Consider the following 22118-nt stretch of genomic DNA (forward strand, 5'->3'; position numbering starts at 1 on the left):
CACATGACCCTGTTTTCCCTTCACTGGCTTCTGTGTGTTTTAGAATCAATTTTAAGATTTTAATATTCATTTTTAAAGCTCGTTTAGGTTTCGCACCAAGTTACATTTCATAACTTTTAACCCTGTATGAGCCTGCCGCTGTTTCCCGCAGCCTTAGATCCTCAGCCAGGTCCCCGTGGCCGTCCAGGCTCCAGACAAAGAGTGATGGAGTCTTTTCAGTCCTGCCTGAGGAGATAAGGCTCACACCATCAGTATCATCATTTAAATCACTCAACTGGCTTTCCTTTAACTGGTTTTAGCTTGATTTTATTCCTTATATATTTCTATATTTTATTTATTTATTATAATTTATTTGATTGTTTGATTCATTGTCTGTTTTTGTGCTTCCTGTTTGCTATTTTTATGCTTTTTGTATTGTTCTTTGCTGCTTATTCAACACTTTATAAACCTTGTCTTTAAAAGTGCTTTATAAAGAATCATTTTATTTTATTTTATTTTATTGTATTTTATGTTATATTATGTTATGTTATGTAATTTTATTTTATGTTATTTTTATTTTATTTTATGTTATTTTACTTTATTTTACTTTATTTTATGTTATCTTATTGTATTTTATGTTATGTTATTTTATTTTATTGTATTTTATGTTTTTATTTTATGTTATGTTATGTAATTTTATTTTTGTTATTTTATTTTATTGTATTTTATTTTTATGTTATTTTATGTTGTTTATTTTATGTTTTCATGTTAGGTTATATTATGTTATTTTATTTTATATATATATTTTTTATTTTAATCGCTAAATAAATAAGTACTACATTTCCCGTCGTCCCTGTGTGATGGCGCTGGTGTATTGCGTCATCAGAGCGCGCTGCGGTGCGGTGCGCTCCGGAGCTGCAGCGGCGCGTCTCCAGAGGCTTTACCCGGGACTCAGCACCGACCAGGCGGACACAACCTGCAGCCATGGCCGCTCCGCTCAAAGTCTGCATCGTGGGCTCCGGGAACTGGTCAGAAAATTACAAATATTTAAAATTACGCTCGGAAACATGCGCGGGGTTGAATGTGGTTTAGATGCGATTTTATTAAGAAAGAGAGAATTAAAATTGCACGTGAAATCAAGGACAATGTGTACTTTTAGACAACAATATATCATTTATAGTACAGCATATTTTAAGCACGTTTAATCATTGCAATATTTATGGTTGGCTTATTTCAGAGACCTAAACTAAAAAGAGACAAAGAAACACATTGAGCACACAAAAATACACGTGGTTTGTCATTGAAAAATAGTAGAAAATCTAAATAATTGTAGAACAGAATGTTATTTCAGTTCAAAAGCATCAATGCACAATAAAAATAAGGCAGCCTACAGAAATAGTGTGACCAGACGTCCCCCTTTTTCTCCGGGACAGTCCCAGTTTTGAGCCCTGTGTCCCCTGTTCCAGCAGATTTATCCAAAACCACTGATTTGTCCTAGTTTCATACAAGAAATTTCCCAGGTGTCCCTATTTTTAAACAATTTGAAACCTGCCGACAGGAAAGAGGGGCATAAACTGTCATTTGTTGAGGTAAAATACGGAAAATCTGCTTAAAAATGACCAAAACAGGAAGAAAATGTGACTATACTGACTCAGATTAGTTCCGAGTGCATTAGCAATTTTCCTTAATTACGCACTCGTTTCACAATTTTATTATTACCGACCACCAAAAACCGGGGATGTCCTAGTTTTTTATTTTGAAAATCTGGTCACCCTATACAGAAAATCCTCTTAGCACAACAACTATTACAAAACATCTTTCTTTAGACAATAGAATGTCATTTTCAACATTATTTTAAATTACCTCGTGCCCTTGTATAAATCCCTCAGTGGTCCAGGTAGGTTCCATAGTGGTCCATGGGCGAATACTAGTCTATGTTAGGGATGGGCATTCGAGGAAATTGTTATTAATCGATCATCGGGAGAATTAACGTTTTTATATAGTAAGTATCATCATTATTATTACTATTACTAATCTGCATAAATAAACTCAACTTTACAACAAATAAACCATCACCACTCTAGAGCCACATCAGCCCGTTTGACATTATAATGTGTTTAATTCAGCTTTGCACAAGTCTTACAGAAACAAAACTACTACTACTATTAACCACATGGCTAATTTGCATAAACTAAGCGAGAAAAAAAATGCTCTTGTGCGCTGATGCGATTCAGCTTCTGTCGGACTAAAGGACACGACTCAGTGGAATATGAGTGTTCTTTCTGTGACAGAGGGATGTTGATGCTGATGGTGAGTCTTTTCTGTGTGTCACGATGTTTTCAAAGATCGTACGTGTGCAGGTTTAGCGCAGCTTTTTATGTTGGCAAAAAATCCTTCGTCAGATATTTTTCTTGTGTACAGTGGTCCAAAGCTAGAAAAATATCTGATGAAGGCTTTTTCTGCCGAAACGTTATTTAAAAATAAAAAAGCTTTTGGACAACGGCCACCTGAGTGTGCTACGCATTTTTTCACTTTTAGCTGTTGGAAAATATTTATTTTATTTATTTATTTATTTGAGACAGACATTTGCACAGACATTTTGCCACAGAAAACCATTAACTGGAAGTACCACAAACTTAAAGCGGGACACTTCCGGCCGTTGTGAAAAAGGTCTATAGAATGTGATTTTCAACACAAAATAATAGTACTTTATTTGTTATCATGTGATCATCCTAAAATTGATCAGATATTTTGCATTTTTTTCATGTTTACACATTTTGTTAAGCATTGTTGCTTGTTAAATGAGCAGTTTCGATACTAGTTTTAGTGTTGATTAATATCTGATTTTCAACACTTTTTTCAGTCCTTCTGAGCTCTTTAGAGGCGAGGTGGTGCACTGGATTTATTTCGATGGCGGTCTGTTTTTACCAGACGTTGCAGCCCTTCGTTATGGCGTGAACATGCGGTCTCACGAGTACAGCTTTCAAAGTGTGTGACTGTGCTGACCCAAGCAGTGACACGACCCCTGTAGTTCCCACTGCTTCTTTACTGCTGCCCCAACGAAAAACAATGCAAGCGTTTCAGTTTTATGAAGCTACAATCGGTAAACGAATTTCTGAAGAATCAAACATGCAAGCACATAGCAAGACTTTTGGAAATTTTAGCTTTTGTATGTCTGATGTGGGTTTTCCATGATAATTTACAGTCTATTGTAACTCCCAGGAATTTATTTTGATTTACATTTTCTATTTGGACACCTTCAATCATCAAACAAAATCAACCCGTTTCTCTGGTTTGTGTCCAGGGGGTCGGCCATCGCCAGGATCATCGGGGACAACGCTCGGGCGCTGCAGAGTTTCGCCTCCACGGTGAAGATGTGGGTCTTCGAGGAAACGGTGAACGGGAAAAAACTCAGCGACATCATCAACACAGAACACGAGAATGTCAAGTACCTGCCCGGATACAAGCTGCCTCAAAATGTGGTCAGTTCTACAGTCGGATGAGTCATTCATAATTTCAGATGGAAATGGCATGGGACTATTCATGGTTTTCAGCTTCCTGCACTAAAAAAAATCTTGGCCAAATTTTAAGATATAAACATTTAAATCTATCAGAAAATTACTTAAAAGTAGTGAAATTATCTTTCCATGCAGCAAGATAGTTTTACTTGACAAGTTATCTTAAAATTAGTGTAGTGTAGTCAAGAGCTCACTAATCAAGCCCAAGACCAGTCCGAGACCACAGGGTCCCGAGACCGAGACCAAATTGAGACCATCTTTGTAATATATTTTGGCACATATTTATCAATGTTTTTATAAATCTATCTCTGTTTTATCTGATTAATGTTCATTTAGGCCTAAAATAAGCCAAGTGCCTCTTTTTTGGACCCTCACCCACAGTTTGAGAACCCCTTCTTTAAGAGAACTTCCACTGGCACTTTACACAAAGCTGTGAAGAAAGTGAATAAAGTGGGTAGGTTTTTCAAGTTTCTAACTGGAGTTACATTCTCTTACTGGTTTTGCAGTAATAGTATTTACCAGCTTCTGCACATTTACCAAATGGCCGCTGTGACAATTTTATTGACAAACTTCAGCCACATGACGCTGTAAGAAGTTTATTGCCAACAGCAGTGGCTGTAATTATGATCACGCTCGAGTGTCGAGTGTCAGATCTCGAGTCTGAGACAAGACTAAGTCCAAGCGCGACAAAACCAAAGTTTTGTCCCAAGTTTAAGTTTAAGTTTAAGTCCGAAGACCGCGAGTCGTGAGTCCGGAGACCGCGAGTCGTGAGTCCGGAGACCGCGAGTCGTGAGTCCGGAGACCGCGAGTCGTGAGTCCGGAGACCGCGAGTCGTGAGTCCGGAGACCGCGAGTCGTGAGTCCGGAGACCGCGAGTCGTGAGTCCGGAGACGCGAGTCCAACAAGAGCGCGAGTCCAACAAGAGCTCGAGTCCAACAAGAGCTCGAGTCCAACAAGAGCTCGAGTCCAACAAGAGCTCGAGTCCAACAAGAGCTCGAGTCCAACAAGAGCGTAAAAACCGGTCTCGAAACTGGACTCGAGAACTATGACACTACTTAAACTAAACTACCTCTAGACTAGAATTAAATCATCTCAAAATTAGTAAGTAGATAATAATAAATTTGAAAACCAGATCAATAACCTGATTTAAGTTTTAAAATCTTGGCCAGATCAGAGAAATTTGCAGTATGTTATTTGCAACAGTTTGTCGGTAATTTGTGATCTTTACTTCAGCTTGAGATAAATGTGTGGGCCTTGCTAGAGATAAACCAAATAAAGAAGGCTGCATGGAACAGTACATAGGGGAAACTAAACAAACCCTACTCAGTACCGAAGACACAACGCCTTCACATTCAATGACTAATTTGAAACCAGTGAGGTCCAAATTTTAAGCAGAGAGAGAGAAAAATATATTTGCTGGAGGAGTGAAGGAAGCTATTTTTGTGAAGAGCAGTTTCTTTGAACAGAAATGGGTTTGTCTTGGGTTTTAATCTACCAGCTGTTTACAGAAGTGTTCTCAGGCCGTCGAGTAAGAAGCCAATCGAATTCTAATTATGAACGCTGAAGATGAGACGGGGCATAATGATCTATAATGATGTCAGCTGTAAACAGGAGCAGGGCAGTTTCACTCTAAAACTCCTCCCTTTGGGGCTGGACTTAGGTACAGTAGGATAAATTCCCAGTAGAGAAGACATTTGGACATTTGGAAACATAAGGATGACGACTTCCAGTGTAGTTCCCAACTCTGGGCATGTGATAAAACTGTGGATTCAGCAGCAGCGTCTTCACAACCTGCCAAAACTTTCCACGGGGGACGGGACTCTAATCGTGTCTTCGATGTCACTTACAGACAGCGGGTTGGAACTGTTGATCTACCGAACATAACGGAACATGTCAGCTTTTCCGGAGGCAGCCTAAAAAAAAGAGTCCAGGAGAGTTGGTACAGTCCACCTCTTTATTGGCTCAAGCAGGTCCAGGTGTTGATTCAGTTCATTAAAAAAAAACATCTCAAAATGTCTCTGACAAGCGCAGCAAAGTAGGCAGCTTTATACTGACCAACCTGACAAATATTCACTGGTTGTATAACTTGTTTTGCAGGAGAATTCATAGTAATATTGATCCAGCTCCTGGAATGGTACATGTTATTGAGCTCAATTGAAAATGGTTTTCAGATGAAGCCGGAATGTCCTGATCTCAAAAACAGAGTCCAGATGACCACTGATGAAACCTTGTCTACACCGGCAAATAACATTCATCGGTGGCCAGCCTCTGTGGATTCTCACGTTTAAACACTAAACTTTTGACATTGTTTATGTTTTCATTGTTGATTGGATGAATTTGGTTTTAAATCACAAAACAAAAGTGGACGACAAGAGAGATAATGTTTTGCAGCGATAATGTGCTGTATCCGTGGTGCTCACATGAATGAAGCTACTCACAATTTCTCTTTGGTCGCCTGCTCCACGTGCCTTTTCCTTCAGAAGTTGTTCTTGTAAAGTTGTTGTCTGATTTCATAAAGTGGTTTATATTTATCCTCCACGGCTGTAAACTTTCTGTAGTCCATCACGAGATGTTTTCCCGAGCTCCTGATGCGACGCACGGTGTTTAGGCGACTGTAGTGATTTTACAGAACGTATTTTGAAAGGGCATCGGAAGTTTATTTTGACACCGCGTGCCCATTTCCTGTCTTCCATTGCTAAAAAGCCTGGAGATGCTCTGTTGATGTTGCAAAATTAGAACTCCGACCTATTTTGAGCAGCACGCAGCATCGTGACGGCCGATGGGCGCTCGTATGACACTGCTGGTGTAAGTGAAGAATCCCTCAGTCATCCAGGTAGAATCCATAGTGAGGAGAATATTCAGTTTGTCGACTGGACAAAAATTAGTTTGGTTGAAGACATTTCGCAGCTCATCCAAGCTGCTTCTTCAGTTCAGGTCAGAATAAGGAAGTGTCCACCAGCATTTTGACCAGAACTGAAGAAGCAGCTTGGATGAGATGTGAAATGTCTTCAACCAAACTAACTTTTGTCCAGTCGACAAACTGAATTTTCTCCTCGGCACTGCTGGTTTAAATTGTATGACCAGTTAAAATGGAAAGCCAAACCTTTGCGTGTGCTGCGCGTGTGCTGTGCTGCTGTGTTTACGCTCTGTTACGCTTTTGTGTAAATTGGGGGTAAATGTGACTAAAGCCCATTCTTCACTCCATTTCCATCAATTGAAAATGGTTTTCAGATGAAGCCGGAACATACTGATCGCAAAAACAGAGTCCAGATGACCACTGATGAAACCACCTCTACACCGGCAAATAACATTCATCGGTGGCCACAGCAGCTGGCCAAACTTCATATATCTCTATTGGCTCAAAACAAAAAACATCAGCTCGTCCCTAGACTGTGTTACTGAGGAGAATCCGACTGAAGCAGAAATCTCTGGTGTTGTGTTGCATCTGAACGGTTTAACTATAAGAGTCTAAAGTGAGTTGTTTTTCAGATCGCCGTGCCTCAGCTGAGTGAGGCAGCAGAGGGGGCAGACCTGCTGGTGTTTGTGGTTCCTCATCAGTTCATTCATAAAATCTGTGAAGAAATGGTCGGCCGCGTGTCCAGCAAAGCCCGAGGAATCTCACTCATCAAGGTAACGGCTCCCCTAATGGGCTGGGGTTGAATTTTCTTTACACAGTCTATGGGTGAACAGGCCTCTTACATCACGAGATTGCAAATAAATAGGGGTGTAGCGATAACCAAATCTCACAACATGATATCGTCCCGGTATGAACCTCATGGCATGATATTTATTGCGATGTCATCTAGGCCATGCGTCGTTTGCATGGCCTAGCACCCTCCTACCTCACTGACTTGATCCACCCTTACGGCCCCTCTCACACTCTCAGGTCTGCAGACCAGCTCCAGCTCACCGTCCCAAAAACTAAACGTAAGCTTCGTGGGGACCGTGCGTTTTCTGTTGAGGCCCCACAGCTGTGGAACCAATCGCCATTAGAGATTAGACAGGCCGAGTCTGTACCTGTTTTTAAATCACTCCTAAAAGCGCACCTTTTTTCACTGACATGTATATTTCTTGTTGAGTATCTTACTGTTTTCAGTTTTTTTTTGTAGCTGTATTGTGTTTGTACCATATATTTTCTTCTTCTGCGATTGTCATTGTCTGTCCTGTGTTTGTGTACAAAACTTTGGCCAATTGTGAAGTTTTTAAAGTGCTTTAGAAATAAAGTTGGTATGGGAAAGCTCACGATATGTAACAATATTACACATAATAATAGGACTGACATTATAAAATACTTTGACCACACTATGGTACAACATTTATTGTCATATTTATATCAGTGACATTTTGAACTGCTTGAAAAGCCTTGAAGTGCAAAATTCAAGTAACAAATAAACAATTGTAATAAAACTTGAAGTCCATCCATCAGTGGTGAGTGAGATGCTCTTTGATGCTTAAGGCTCTGTACATTAGTCTTTGGCTGTAGACCGCAGGAAACACTGTGACTAAAATGTGCTTGTGATGGCATTTTATATTTCGGCTCCAGTTTAGCCACTAACCTTTTAAACCCGACGCCGTCCACCGTGGAAAATAATGCAAATCACTCGCTTTATATTCTGCGATGTATTTCATTATTTTTTGAGTGTTGTTGAGAGGCAGCGCTGATGTAAATGCTTCACTTATAGTTTTTTGTCCAGACTTGATTTTCTGAACACATTCTAGGAATTTCATTTAAAAATTTTTAGGCTTCTCATGTTGTAGTATTTCCCAAGGTAAACTGCACGCACCTTTTCTCCTTTTTCCGTGGGTCTTAAAAGTCTTACAAAGGTCTTAAATTTCATGTTCCTAAATTAAGGCCTTAAAAAAATCTTAAATTATGTAGTCCCAGTCTTATTTTTTTCACAAAGGTCTTAAATTTCATTAGCCTATTTTTTTGTTTACTCAACCGGGCTGCAGTGCGATTTTAAATGGAGGGAGGAAAAAAAACTATGTGAAATCGTTTAACGTGAATGAACGTCTAATTCGGAGCATGCGCAAACATTACTTTGGTTTCTGGCACCGATGGCTATGAGTAAACAATCGGTAGAGTGGAGGAAGACGTTGGATGGATCGTGGGGAAGTATAGGTTTAATCCACAGTGGCTCTAAGATTCTAGATATAGTACCGGTAGTTGGTTGGTTATTATTAGAACTGGATCTGGTGTTTTTCGCCTGCATAATGGGAGCGATGTCGGTCTTAATTTTCATTTAAGTGGTCTTAAAAGGGTTTTAAAAAAGTCTTATTTGGGGTAAATTTGTCAAAAAAAAAAAAATCTAAATTTGGGGTAGTCAAACCTGGAGATACCCTGTTCTCACTTTGTGTCACAAAAAACCCAAAACTCTTCGATATCGTGGCATTTTTACTATGACAGTATTGTGATATCGCCAGTATTGTTACACTCATTACAAATAAATAAAAGTAAGAGCCCAGTGTGAGTTACGTTGATACTGGTGAGTGTTATCTGGTCCTCCGCCCTCCTGCAGCCTTCTCCCTCTCTGCTCTCAGATGAACCCAGCTCTGTGGCTCTGCTCCGGGCTTCCTCAGCAGGATTTAGGCCACAGCTGCTGCCTCCCAAACAGATTAACCATCGACAAAAGGATCATATTTACTCAGGCCAATGGAGTTCGACTTTTCCAGCCCTGATCTCCCATTCGTTAAAAGTGCTCACATCAACCAAACATTAGACTAAAGAGACGGATCCATGAACCAGGTCTGTGTGGTGTCTGGGTTTAAGTCCTGTTTCGTGCTCGGCTCCTGTGTCACTTTAAATATTTTCACTATGAACATGTCAAATTTAAGTCCTGATTTAGTCCTGGTTTGAACCTATTTGAGTACGTAGGTCAGTGCTGATTTAGTCCTCTGTTAGTCCTGGTTTAATCCTTGGTTTAGTTCTTGGTCCAGTCCCACTCTAGTCCGATTCAGTCCTTGGTTTAGTCCTGGTTTGATCCCTGGTTTAGTCCAAATTCAGTCCTTAGTTTAGTCCTTGTTTAGTCCCTGGTTTACTCATTTGTTTAGTCCTGCTTTAGTCGTGATTCAGTCCTTCATTTAGTCTTTGGTTTTGTCCTGGTTTGGTCCATGGTGTAGTCCTGATTTAGTCCTACTTCAGTCTTTGGTTTAGTTCTGGTTTAGTCCTTAGTTTAGTCCTGGTTTAGTCCAGGTTTTGTCATGGTTTAGTCCCTGGTTTAGTCTTTGGTTGAGCCCTGATTTAATCCTTGGTTTAAGTCCTTGGTTTTGTCTTGGTTTGGTCCCTGGTTTAGTCCAAATTCAGTCCTTGGTTTAGTTGTGTTTTAATCCTTGGTTTCGTCCTTAGTTTAGTACTGGTTTAGTCCCTGGTTTGGTCTTTGGTTTAGTCCTTGGTTTAGTCCTGGTTTAGTCCTTGGTTTAGTCCTGGTTTAGTCCTGGGTTTAGTCCTGGTTTAGTCCTGGTTTAGTCCTGGTTTAGCCCGGCTTTTAGTCCTGGTTTCGTTCTGTTTTACCCCTGGTTTAGTCCCTGGTTTATTCCCTGGTTTAGTCCTGGTTTAGTCCTGGTCTAGTCCGTTCTCTGTGCCCCTCCCTGTATTCGTTTTAGTAGAGCTCTGTATTCTCGAGCGCTGAACATTTCTGAGCAGAAGTGAGGACTGGAGTGTCAAACCTCGGGATCTGGAGGTGAGAATTCTGAGCTGTTTGTGAAGGCGTCTGTGAGCTGAGACAGGACCCAGGATATTTTTAAAAGTGAAAGAAAAGAAGAAGAAAAAAAAACAGCACTTGTCTGCACCACTTATCTTATTTTTGTAGTATCATAGACGGGGCTGGAACTATGAATACTGAAATAATTTTTTCTTTTTTTAATAATTTTTAACCTGTAATTTGAGTCTACCATGTTTTCAATCAAATAAGTTACTGATTACATTCAATTCCAATACTGTGGATTTAAGTATTTGCTCGTAGATATTGGGCAACAGTACTTGTGATTGCCCGTTAACCCGTGATTATATCAGTTAAACCCGCACCCGCCCGGACCCGTTAACATTCCACCCGTTACCCGCCCGTGCCGCGATAAATCTCATCATAAATCAGATTAAAATCATTCTAACTGAAGCATCCATCAGAATACGAATTGAAAAGTTACAACTTCTAGAATTATAATTACGAAATTAAATTAAACGGTTTCACTTCCTTCAGTACGAACACGAATTCACAGACGCGACTCGACTGTCATCGCTTCACAGGTCGAGCAGAAGAAACATCGATCGAGTTGCCGGACTTTTGTGCCGCACACGCCACCGACTGAACCAGGACTGAACCAGGACTGAACCAGGACTGAACCAGGACTGAACGTGGACTGAAGCAGGACCGAACCAGGAATGAACTAGGACTAAACCAGGACCGAAGCTGGACTCAAGCTGGACTCAAGCTGGACTCAAGCTGGACTCAAGCTGGACTCAACCAGGACTCAACCAGGACTGAACCAGCGCTAAACTTGCACTAAACTTGCACTAAACTTGCACTAAACCTGGACTAAACCTGGACTAAACCTGGACTAAACCTGGACTAAACCTGGACTAAACCTGGACTAAACCTGGACTAAACCTGGACTCACTGTCGGACAGGCTCAGAAGTGCTCCTGCGTAGACCGTTGGGTGACTGCAGGAGAAAGTCCGGTGCATGATTGCGCTTTGTGGACAACCTGCTCCACAGGCTCGGGGTTCTTTCTCTCTTGTCCAAGATTAGTCCTGGTTTAGTCCTGGTTTAGACCTGGTTTAGTCCTGGCCCACCTGTGTGTAATCTCTATCTGCCGGTAAAATTCCAGAATGTTAAAATCCGCCCGTTTCAGGCACTATTTACCCCGCTGGTACCCGACCCGGTGCAGGACTCTGATACAGAGTACTTTACTTGCACAATCCACTCTGAGATCAGGATTCTAACCCACAACCTCCTTATTGAGAAGAGGAGACAGTTTAACCCTTTTGTTTGTCCAGGGCATAGATGTTGGACCAAATGGACTGAGGCTCATCTCTGACATCATCCGGGAGAAGATGGACATCGACGTGAGCGTTCTGATGGGAGCAAACATCGCCAATGAAGTGGCAGCTGAGAAGTTCTGTGAAACCACCATCGGTCAGTGTAAAAACAGAGAGTGTAAAGCAGAGGGAACTCGGACATCAGAGTTAAAGGGCTCATCTTAGACTATTTTCTGTTGTGTGTTATAATGTTGTTTCCTTATCACAAACGGACCTGGAGTTGTTTTTGTTTGTTTTTTTCGTTTCATTCACACATGAGCTTTGAGTAATAAACGAAAGGAGACACTGCAACAAAGCTTGGCCAAAATTTACGATATAAACACTTGAATCTATCAGAAAATGGTTTAAAAGTAGTGAAATTATCTGTCCATGCAGCAAGAACACTTTACTTGACAAGTTCTCTTCAAATAAACGTCTTCTAGACTAGAATGAAGCATCTCAGAACTATTAAGTAGATAATAAATCTAAAAACAGGATGAATAACCTCATATAAGTTTTAAAATCTTGGTCAGATCAGAGATTTTATCAGGGGAGCCAGCCACGGGGTCTTAAAGGTCTTATAAAAGGTCTTAAATTTCATGTTTCTAAATTAAGACCTTAAAAAGTCTTAAATTATATTGTCCAAGACTTATTTTTACACAAAGGTCTTCATTTCATTTCTTTTTTTTTTTGTAAACTCAACCGGGCTGCAGTGCAATGTTAAACAGAAGGAGGTAAAAAAACAACGTGAAATCCCGTATCTGACACACATAGACTTGATTGTGCTTTGTGTGTGTGTGTCTTGTTAATGTGTGTGTGTGTGTTTCAGGCAGTCGTGTCCTGGAGAACGGGCTGCTGTTCAAAGAGCTGCTGCAGACGCCAAACTTCCGGATCACCGTGGTGGAGGACGCAGACACAGTGGAGCTGTGTGGAGCGCTCAAGGTACACAACACACACAACAACCAACAAAAACACAACACAAACAACAACTAAAGAAAACACAACAATAAACAAAAATACAACACACACACAACAACAAACAAAATACAACAAAGAAGAATACAACAAACAGAACAAAAAAAATCCAACAACAAAGAAAGATATGACAAGCACAACAACAAACAAAAATACAACAAATACAACAATAAAAAATACAACAAATACAACAATAAAGAAAGATACTACAAAAACAACAATGAACAAAAACACAACAAACAAAAGTGAACAAAAACACAACAATGAACAAAAGTGATCAAAAAGGCAACCACGAACAAAAACGCAATGAACAAAAACAGAAAAACACAACACACAACAAACACAACAGCTATACTTCTCAATGAAATGAAAATGTGTAATTGTGAAATGGAAACGCCCCAGATATAATAAAGCTGTCGTTGTGTTGTCGTTGTGTTGTGTATCAGAACATCGTGGCGGTGGGCGCGGGCTTCTGTGACGGCCTGCGCTGTGGAGACAACACTAAAGCCGCAGTGATCCGCCTCGGCCTCATGGAGATGATCGCCTTCACCAAACTCTTCTCCACAGACGAACAGACGGTTTCCACGGCGACGTTTCTGGAGAGCTGCGGCGTGGCCGACCTCATCACCACCTGCTACGGAGGACGCAACCGCCGCGTGGCAGAGGCCTTCGCACTCACAGGAAAAGTACTACTGCTACTACTGTTACTACTACTATTACTACTACTACTGTTACTGCTACTGCTGCTACTACTGCTACTGCTATTACTACTATTACTACTACTACTATTATTACTACTGTTACTACTACTACTATTACTTTTACTACTACTACTACTACTACTACTACTACTACTACTACTACTATTACTATTATTACTACTACTAGTAGTACTGCAGCAACAGAATCTCCCAGAGTTCAGATGGGCGTGATTGACAATTGGATTAGCCAATCAGAGACAGAGGCTGCTTATTAGGAGTAGGGAAAGGGAAAAAATGGACTGAAAAACATGTCATGTTATTTATTTATATATATATATATATATGCAGAATTAATTAAATTTGACTTTATTCTGCATGATTAGGGCTGGGTATCAATACATAGGTCACGATACGATAGGCATCTCGATACAATGCACTTTCGATTCAATACTATATATTTTAAATTTATTTGCTACGGTTCAATAAAAAAAAAATCATGACTGTGATGCTACGAGTCTTTGTTAAACCACTTCTTGTGCAACGTGAACATGAAACACACAGTTTAATCATCAGAACAGTAAAAATGAAACAAGTTTTCTTCCACTTAAACAAGTAACAAATCTGTAGCTCTGACAAAATAATTTAGTTAAATATACCAAAAAATTCAGCAGCCCATGATATCAATACTGTATCATCACATTAAACTATATGATATATTGATATTTAAATATTTTTGCACAGCCCTACAAATGATGTATCCTTCATTTCAGATGCATCACTGAAAAAACAAATCTTATTGTTTGATATTCCTGTCAAAATACAGAGAGAAATTATTCTTGCCAGGCAGCTGCTACTGCCTGTCCTACTGGTTTAGTCTCCATTTAGTCCCTGGTTTCGCTTTATTTCTGTGGTCATTTATTTTCTGCTCTAATGTTTCTTTTTTCCGCAGAGCATAGAGGAGCTGGAGCGGGAGATGTTAAATGGACAGAAGCTGCAGGGACCTGCCACTTCCGCCGAGGTCTATCAAATCCTCAAACAGAAGAACCTCACAGACAAGTCAGTGAACGCACCATTTAATACACGACACTTGGAACTAAACCAGGACTAAACCAGGACTAAACCAGGACTAAACCAGGACTAAACCAGGACTAAACCAGGACTAAACCAGGACAAACCCAGGGATTAAACCAGATCTAAACTAGGACTAAATAAGATCTAAATGAGGAGTAAACCAAGAACTATACCAGAGATTAAACAAGAACCAAAACCTGCATCAAAACAGAACTAGAGCAGGTCTAAACCAGGACTTACCTAGGACTAAAATAGGACTAATCTGAGACTTTAATCAGGACTCTGTGTCATATCTCCCTCTCTGATGAGACGTTTAAAGATCACACATCATTCTGGTGATTATCTGACGTAATTATGTCTCCCACACAGACCTGATTTGTTTAATTACAAAATGTGCCGCTAATTACCTTCTCTTTTCCCATGATGCTTTGCAGGTTCCCGCTGTTCACCGCCGTGTACCAGATCTGCTTTGAGGGGAAGCCAGTCGTAGACATGATCTCCTGTTTACAAAGCCACCCAGAGCACATGTGAAGGGACAATGTGAAGTCTGTGGATTACGATTAGGTTTGTAAAAGTATCGAAAGTCAAATACTAATCGATACCAAAACCAGTGTCCAAACGAGATCATTTGAGCAGCTATCAATACTAAAAAACGTCACATTCACAGGACTAAAATGAACCTTTCCTGATTAGCTTTAGAAAAATCTTGAGCTGTGTCAGAAATAGTATAAGAGCACATCGGGTGTTTCCCAGTTGCCAGGATCCTCGGTTTCTGAACCACTTTGGACAGATCCACGTCATCAGAGCTTCGCCAAGTGCTGCTCCAAATCCTTCAAACCCTCACGTCCTCCACACTCGACTCCTCCGTTTGGCTCTTTTACCAAACATGCACGGGTGGATCCTTGGCCGCCTCAGATCTCAGAATGCACCACAACTTTCATTTTTTATTAAATTTATTTAAGCAGTAAAATGCATTTTTATAAAATACAACTCATTCTACAATAAAAAAAGGAGTAAATATCTCACTATTTTAGCCACATTGCTGCAGATCACATTAGGGATGGGCACGATTAGTTGATTAATCGATAATTGATCATTAAGAATTTCATCGATTACGTTAATTTTAATCGACAAACCGAGTGTAGGTTGCTGTGCGTAGCGTGCCCAAACAGGGGTCTGTACATGTGTCTCTGCATCAGAAGGAGCGAGACACAAACAGTCAGTCAGTCTGCAACATACCGAAGCACAAATGCGTATTTAAGGATGACTTGTACAAGAAACTTAGTTTATGCAAATTAGCGATGCGGTTTTAAGTTTCGTTTCTGTGAAAGTTGCGCAAAACTGAATTAAACACATTATAATCTCGTGCTGATGTGGCTCTAGAGTGTTTACGGTTTATATGTCGTAAAGTTGAATTTATTTATGCAGATTAGTAGTGCAGATAGTAATAATAATGATGATAATTTTAATATAAAAACGTTAATGATTAATCGATAATCGATCGTTAGTTCTTCCGACGATCGATTAAGAAAATTTCATCGAATGCCCTTCCCTAGATCACACAATTATCAGATCGAATGAATTCAAATCAGGGCAAATTCAGCTAAATCTCTTAAAGAAGAGCACTGGGAATACAATTATTCAAAAATGTTTCAGCCTGTGCATTTATTTATTTAGGTTAATGATGAGCCTAAACAACTCAATAACAGATGATTCACTCAGCCTTTATTATTCACATGTTTTAATACATGTGACCACAGACTGTATAAAAGAAGTGGACTAAGTGAGTGTGATTTCACCCGTAGTGTTCAGCGTCGATCAAATGAGGCTCACGATGTTCACGGTTACAGGAGTGAATCTGGAGCCAGGTTCTATGTTATGAATAGGATATTTTTAATGGACAAAATAGCAAAAAAAAAAAAATCAGGATCACGTGTCGCAGGTTAATTAAATGACGAGGCTCACTGCAGCAGGTACAGGGAGAGGAGCCACAAGATCCAAATGTAAAGTCAATTGGAGCCAGAGTCAGAAAGAGCCGGAAGAGCCTCCTGGAGAACTTCCTATTTGGCACACGGTGGCTACAGCGTTATCTATGTCCTCTCATATATATACAGTCTATGCATGTGACACATAAAAACACATCTAAACTCTTTATATTTGTAGAAGCATTTATGTTTATTAAAACTCTGGGTTTTATCACATTTGATTTGATCATGCAACAGGGCGCAGTCCCTCCAGAGCCTGTTCCGGGACTTGTGAGCAGGACACTTGGATCTGTTTCGGAGGAGTCGACTCTGGAGGATAAAGTGATCTTTGGAGGAAGGATCCTGGGAATTGAGAAACACCCACAGACTAGTTTACGCCCATGGACCACTATGGAACCTGCCTGGACCACTGAGGGATTACACAAATATAAGACCACATAGAAAAGAAAGTGCAAGATTTAATGTTGAAAATTACATTCTATTGTCTAAAGAAAGTGTTTTTTTAATATTGTGGCATCAGAATCAGTATTGAGTACTGTAAATTTGTAGCATCATTACAGTACTCGGCCTCAATAGTGGCACATTTGAGGTCAGTGTTTGTTTTTTCTACAGAGGTGGGTAGTACTCTGTTACATTTACTTTACTTAAGTATTCAAAACAATATTTATCTGTGCAGTTTTCAGACCTCATACTTTTACTGCTACTTCAGTAATATATTGTACAGTGTAACAGTACTCTTACTCTTAAGCTTTATTTTAGCAATTCTAGATAATTTGAACGAATCCTGCAGACACTTTTCTGGTTTATCCCTTAAAAATAACAGATTCTATAAACTATTTAAACCGGAGTTTTTATTGTTTCTAAAATGCCCCCCTCCCTTTGCTCTGCACACTTAGTCACTCCCCCTTCAAAGCTTCTATCGGAGTTGCTGTGTCCAGTTTTGCATCACGTTTTTGTTTATTTATTTAGAATTGTTGTGTAGGAGCTTTTTACAGACTCCTACAGCTGAGCATACTCTTACTTTAGGTCAACGTTTGGCTACTCTACCCACCTCTGTACATTCCTCTGAAAACCAGGACCAAACCAGAACTAAACCAGGACTAAATCAAAGACTAAACCAAGCCCGTCACTTATTATTGTTGATTATTTGGGCCACTGGAACCTATAGCTCCTCTGATGAAGAACACTGCTGTTTCCTCCACGCGGTTCAGCCTCGTTCAGATCAATTATAATCATCATTTTCTAAACTGTCAGAAACCTCAGCCGTGTTCATTTAAACGGGAGCGGATCAAACGTGTCGAGTTAATCTGCAGATGTTGTGGTGCGTCAGATGTTGGAAATGGAGAATGGAATGTCGTGACCGATAGAAAAGATCAGGTTCAGCGTTTGTGGATTTTGTTCGGAAGTTTTGAGCGCGTTTTTAAACTCCATATACCTTCACTAGAATCATTTGCCAATTTCTAACTTGGAATACTATCACTATGTGACATCACAAGGGGGAACGGAGCATTTTGAGCTCGAGAAACTGCCTCTTAACTCTTGTAAAACTACGATAAATAATGACCACATGTCCTATCCCACCAAACCAACCAGAAATGAAAAAAAAAAAAACGTAGCCTATATTAGTCAGATTTTCTTTAAAAAGCAAGTATTATTGTGAGCGGGGGTGCCTCTCCACGGAGCTGACCTGTAAGTTGGCCTGGTGGATGTACATTTAATGCCGTACTGTAGAAGTTTTAAAAAGCCTGAATAATTAAAAGTGCACTGTGTAACTTTTCTGATGGAGAATCTGCTATTTGGTCGTCTTCGTGGATGCGCTGTTGCTTTTAGAATGGTCCATCTTTCGGCTTTAAGATCTGAGAAGCGGCGCGTTTTTCAGGGTACATATGAGCCGTAGATAAACCTTTAATGGAAAAACTACAGAGGATTTTTACACAACATGAAATCCAAGTCTTTCAAATGTACAAACACTTTAAGACAGAAAAGAAACGAGAAACAAAACAGCCACTTCATAAGAGGATGTAGCAACACAGGACCACAGTCTTCTGTACATCTCCATCTCAAAGCCTCGGGTCACTCCTTTGAGGACCGTGAGGTACAGATCTGGACCAGAGAAAAGAATTGGTTTGAGAGGGGAGTTGAAAAGGCTATTTTTTGTTAGGAAAGAGAATCCATCCTTGAACAGAAATATCTCTCTCCTTTTACAACTCCATCCTCAGACCTAAACCAAAACAAAGAAAAAATAGTGGATGGTCTGTTCAAGCTCAGAGGTGTGAAAGCTCCCATCGGGGGCCTTCTGCTAATATGACTCATGACTCATATGGCACATGGATCTGTAATAAAAAATGGATAAGCCCATCCCCCTCTGTCCCTGCTCCAGATCAACTAGTGGCCGCTCCAGGTACTGCAGCTCCAGGGAGTTTGGGCCCAGAAAGAATTCTCTCAGAGTGCAATGCATTTTGGGAATTCAGACTGCTCGTGTTCTGCATCCAGATTTCACAAAGGTTGGATTTTGTAGGATTCCTTTCTAAGTTCACAATATAAACTTTCTAAAAATTTTTAAATCCTCTAAGTGCCTAAAAGTGATTTTCGTCAGACTGAGCCTCGCCGCTCTGAGCCTACACTAGCAGCTCTCGCTCTGATTGGTCCAAACGCTCCACGCCGTGCACTTTACAGACGTCACACGGGTGGGAGGAGCTCGTCCGAATTGAGGAAGTGAATGCAAAAGAGAAAATTATTTTTGGGCTCCTGTGCCAATGAACACTAGCCAGGCTGGTGCCACCTTGTACCTGGAATTTCATTTCTCTCCAGCGACCAGGTCAGGAATCAGAAGGCACTAGATGTTTTTGCAAGAACCCCGGAAGTTGTAGACCGTGCACCAGCCAATCAGCGAAGAACCATACATTCTGTGTTGGCAACGATTCCCAGGGTCGAAGATTTAAAGCCGGAACAAAGAAAATGTTTGGTGAATTTTATCAAAGGGGAAAGACATTACTGTCCTTCTTCCTACGGGATTTGGGAAAAACTTAATATACCAGTTAGTCCTGTTAGCAGACCATTACATATGTCACGACCAAACAGCAGCAATTGGTTAAATTTAAAAAAAGTACCCACCTACCATCGAGCGAACGAACGCTGCGAGTTCAGACGGATTCTACAAAGTGAAACCGGCTGATGAATCAGGCTGAGCACAGACCACTGAAAACAATACAGCGCCATCTTGGGTTGACCTTCAGATTTGATTATAGTTCTATGCTCAGGCACAGTCCCCACTCAGCTCGGTCTGTTGAACTGTACTAACAAACACACACCTACTTGTTTGCAGTGTCTTAGTTTCAGAGTAGTTTCAGTGTAGTTAGCTCCCTCTTCAGGCAGATATAAGGAAATGTCCACCAGCATCTGACCAGAACTGAAGAAGCAGCTTGGATGAGCTGAGAAACGAATTCGATGACAAAAAAAACTTTTGTCCAGTTAAGCCAAGCATACACTGTGTGATTTTTGGCCCTTTTTGAGCCGATTTTTTTTTTGCAACTGTTTTTGGGATCGGGGCTTGTTTTTCAGACTTTCGGCTTATTCGTCTGAACCGATTAATACCTCACGACCAGCTCCTGATCGGCAGTCGTAGCTCGCAAGAAAATCAAACCTGTTTAAAATCCAGTCGTATCTCATGAGGGTTTCACTCTGTTGAAGTAGTTCCATGAGCTGTGAACTTTTAAACCCTGTGATTTGGTCGTACAGTTTGAGCTGGGGCTGAGTGAAACCAGCGAAAATATTCCACAGTGTCCGTTCGGCTTAACAGAACTGAATTTCTCCTTTGCCCTGGATTCCACCTCAACGACTGAAGGATTTTACACAAACCCCTAATCGAATAAATGCAAGATAGTCATAGTTTGGAACATTCTAGCAAAACAATTAAATATCCATGGTGATAAGCGACTCGCAGACCCTCCACCCGAAAAGTTACGTAGTGCGGCTTTAACTTTAATGCCTCTGTTACTTGTGTTCCGCTGTAGTGTTTTAACTTTTTGGTGCTATCATAGATCTAGATTTGAAAATGTTTTTATTTCAGATCTGCAGTAAATGAAAGTTTGCCTTTTAAATGTGATGTGAATTTGTTTGTAGACTCATCATTCTCAGGTCGTCATCAAGCCAGATGCCCTACCACTTACGACTATAAATACTATTAACCATTGTGTGAATGATGATAACTTTGAATGTCAGGAATGTGTTTTTTTTTCTCTTATAACTTACATTGTCTTTGACCTGTTTAATGTGTGTAATAAACAAAAAGCAATATTTAGGTACATTTAAAGCGTCAAGTTACAATTAAATTATGAAGATGAATTGTGTTTTGAGGAGTTTTGTTAGTAAATATCAGATATTTTTGACATTTTTTTCTTGTTTAAATCCAAATAATCTGTCAATTTAATCGGATTTGTTACTTATTTTGCAGTGTTTCTTCTGTATTAACATATATTGAGCAGTTACAAATGTATTCCAGAAGGTTCTATTCACGTTTACTGGAAAATGTTTGGAAATATGCGGGTGACGACTTCCGGTGTAGTTCCTGAATCAGTGTGTCATTCGTTCTTTTGTTTTTCAAAATAAAATACAAAATAAGAGAACGAAAAAACAATTATTTTCTTCATTATTTGTGTCTAAAACCAAAATGGGGGAAAAAAAACCGTTAATGATTCAGATAACTGCCGTTTCCCATTTCCGTGACTTAAACGATGCCGCACTGAACCAGGACTAAACCAGGTCTAAACCAGGTTTAAACCAGGACTAAAATGGGACTAAACCAGGACTAAACCAGGACTAAACCAGGACTAAACCAGGTCTAAACCAGTTCCAAACCAGGTCTAAAACAGGATTAAAACAGGACTAAACCAGAATTGAACCAGGACTAAACCAGGTATAAACCGGTCTCAGTCCTGGTCTCAATCCCAGTCTGGTCCCAGTTTCCTAATCAGCCAATGGTCTTAAGTGGGCGCACCTTCGGGCCCTTCCCGACACTCTTGGTTCAGTCCTGGTTCACTTCTGGTTTAGTCCTGGTTCAGTTCTAGTTTAGTCTTAGTTTAAGACCGACCGGAACCAGACCGGGACTGAGACCGGGACTGAGTCCGGTTTAGACCTGTTTTAGTCCTGTTTTAGTCATTTTTTCCCCATTATTTATTTAAACACAAACTCTGAAACTGAAAAACAAATCGTTATCCGTTTTTTCATTTTGGATTTTGGAGACAAATGATGAAGAAAGAAGTTGTTTGTTCGTTTTCTTATTTTTGGTTTTATTTTGAAAAATTTATGAACGAATGACACACGGATTACAACCTGCCAAAGCTTTCCATTTCTGTTTTTTATTAAATTAGACAAATTATAATACACAAATTAATAGGCAGGTTGTAAAAGGAAAATAATAAGAATACAGTGACATTTAGATGAAGAAAACCAGGCAATTTTCTCAGTTTTCCCAGATTTTGTCAGAGTTTTTATCGCCGACAGCCCGAAGGAAGTCGTCATCCGCATGTTTCCAAACGTCTTCCGGTTTTAAGTGTGAATAGAGCCCAGTACTGACAATAGTGTTCATTTAAATTTAAGCCGTGTTACCTCATCTAGATCAACGTTGCTTTTCCTTTTCAATTAAATGTGCTTTTTAAAATTCGTCTCTGGTCTTTCTTCATGTACACGTAAATGGTATAATGGAAAAAATACTGCAAACAAGACTAGGCCAGGTCAAAAAAGGGACTGAACGAGGGAACTACATAGACCATGATCCTTTGCTTCGTTTCAATGTTTATTTCTTTGGATTAAGTCTTGTCAAGGCATTTTAAGATGCAAAAAGTAGCATATTCACAGTTTGTTGACCTCGTACCGTA

At 40.0% G+C, this 22118-nt stretch overlaps 1 protein-coding gene across 1 annotated transcript; it reads left to right on the forward strand.

Annotated features, from left to right (window-relative positions):
- Positions 1 to 888: 888 nt before the first annotated feature.
- gpd1l (glycerol-3-phosphate dehydrogenase 1 like) lies at positions 889 to 21854 on the forward strand. Its single transcript, XM_020933640.2, has 8 exons — positions 889 to 1007; positions 3284 to 3461; positions 6986 to 7126; positions 11490 to 11628; positions 12340 to 12452; positions 12932 to 13171; positions 14136 to 14242; positions 14692 to 21854. Exons 1-8 carry the CDS (start codon positions 964 to 966, stop codon positions 14786 to 14788), a joined length of 1059 nt encoding a protein of 352 aa, XP_020789299.1. The 5' UTR covers positions 889 to 963; the 3' UTR covers positions 14789 to 21854.
- Positions 21855 to 22118: the final 264 nt, after the last annotated feature.

The sequence above is a fragment of the Boleophthalmus pectinirostris genome, unplaced genomic scaffold (genome assembly GCF_026225935.1).
Source record: "Boleophthalmus pectinirostris isolate CB_2022bp ecotype Guang Dong unplaced genomic scaffold, ASM2622593v1 HiC_scaffold_6, whole genome shotgun sequence".
NCBI lineage: Eukaryota > Metazoa > Chordata > Actinopteri > Gobiiformes > Gobiidae > Boleophthalmus > Boleophthalmus pectinirostris.

Excerpts from the sequence above, each read along its gene's own strand:
- gpd1l (XM_020933640.2), top strand. The coding sequence starts at position 964 with ATGGCCGCTCCGCTCAAAGTCTGCATCGTGGGCTCCGGGAACTG. Across the intron at positions 11,629-12,339 it reads GTTCTGTGAAACCACCATCG|GCAGTCGTGTCCTGGAGAAC; the intron begins GTCAGTGTAAAA and ends TGTGTGTTTCAG. Across the intron at positions 13,172-14,135 it reads CCTTCGCACTCACAGGAAAA|AGCATAGAGGAGCTGGAGCG; the intron begins GTACTACTGCTA and ends TTTTTTCCGCAG.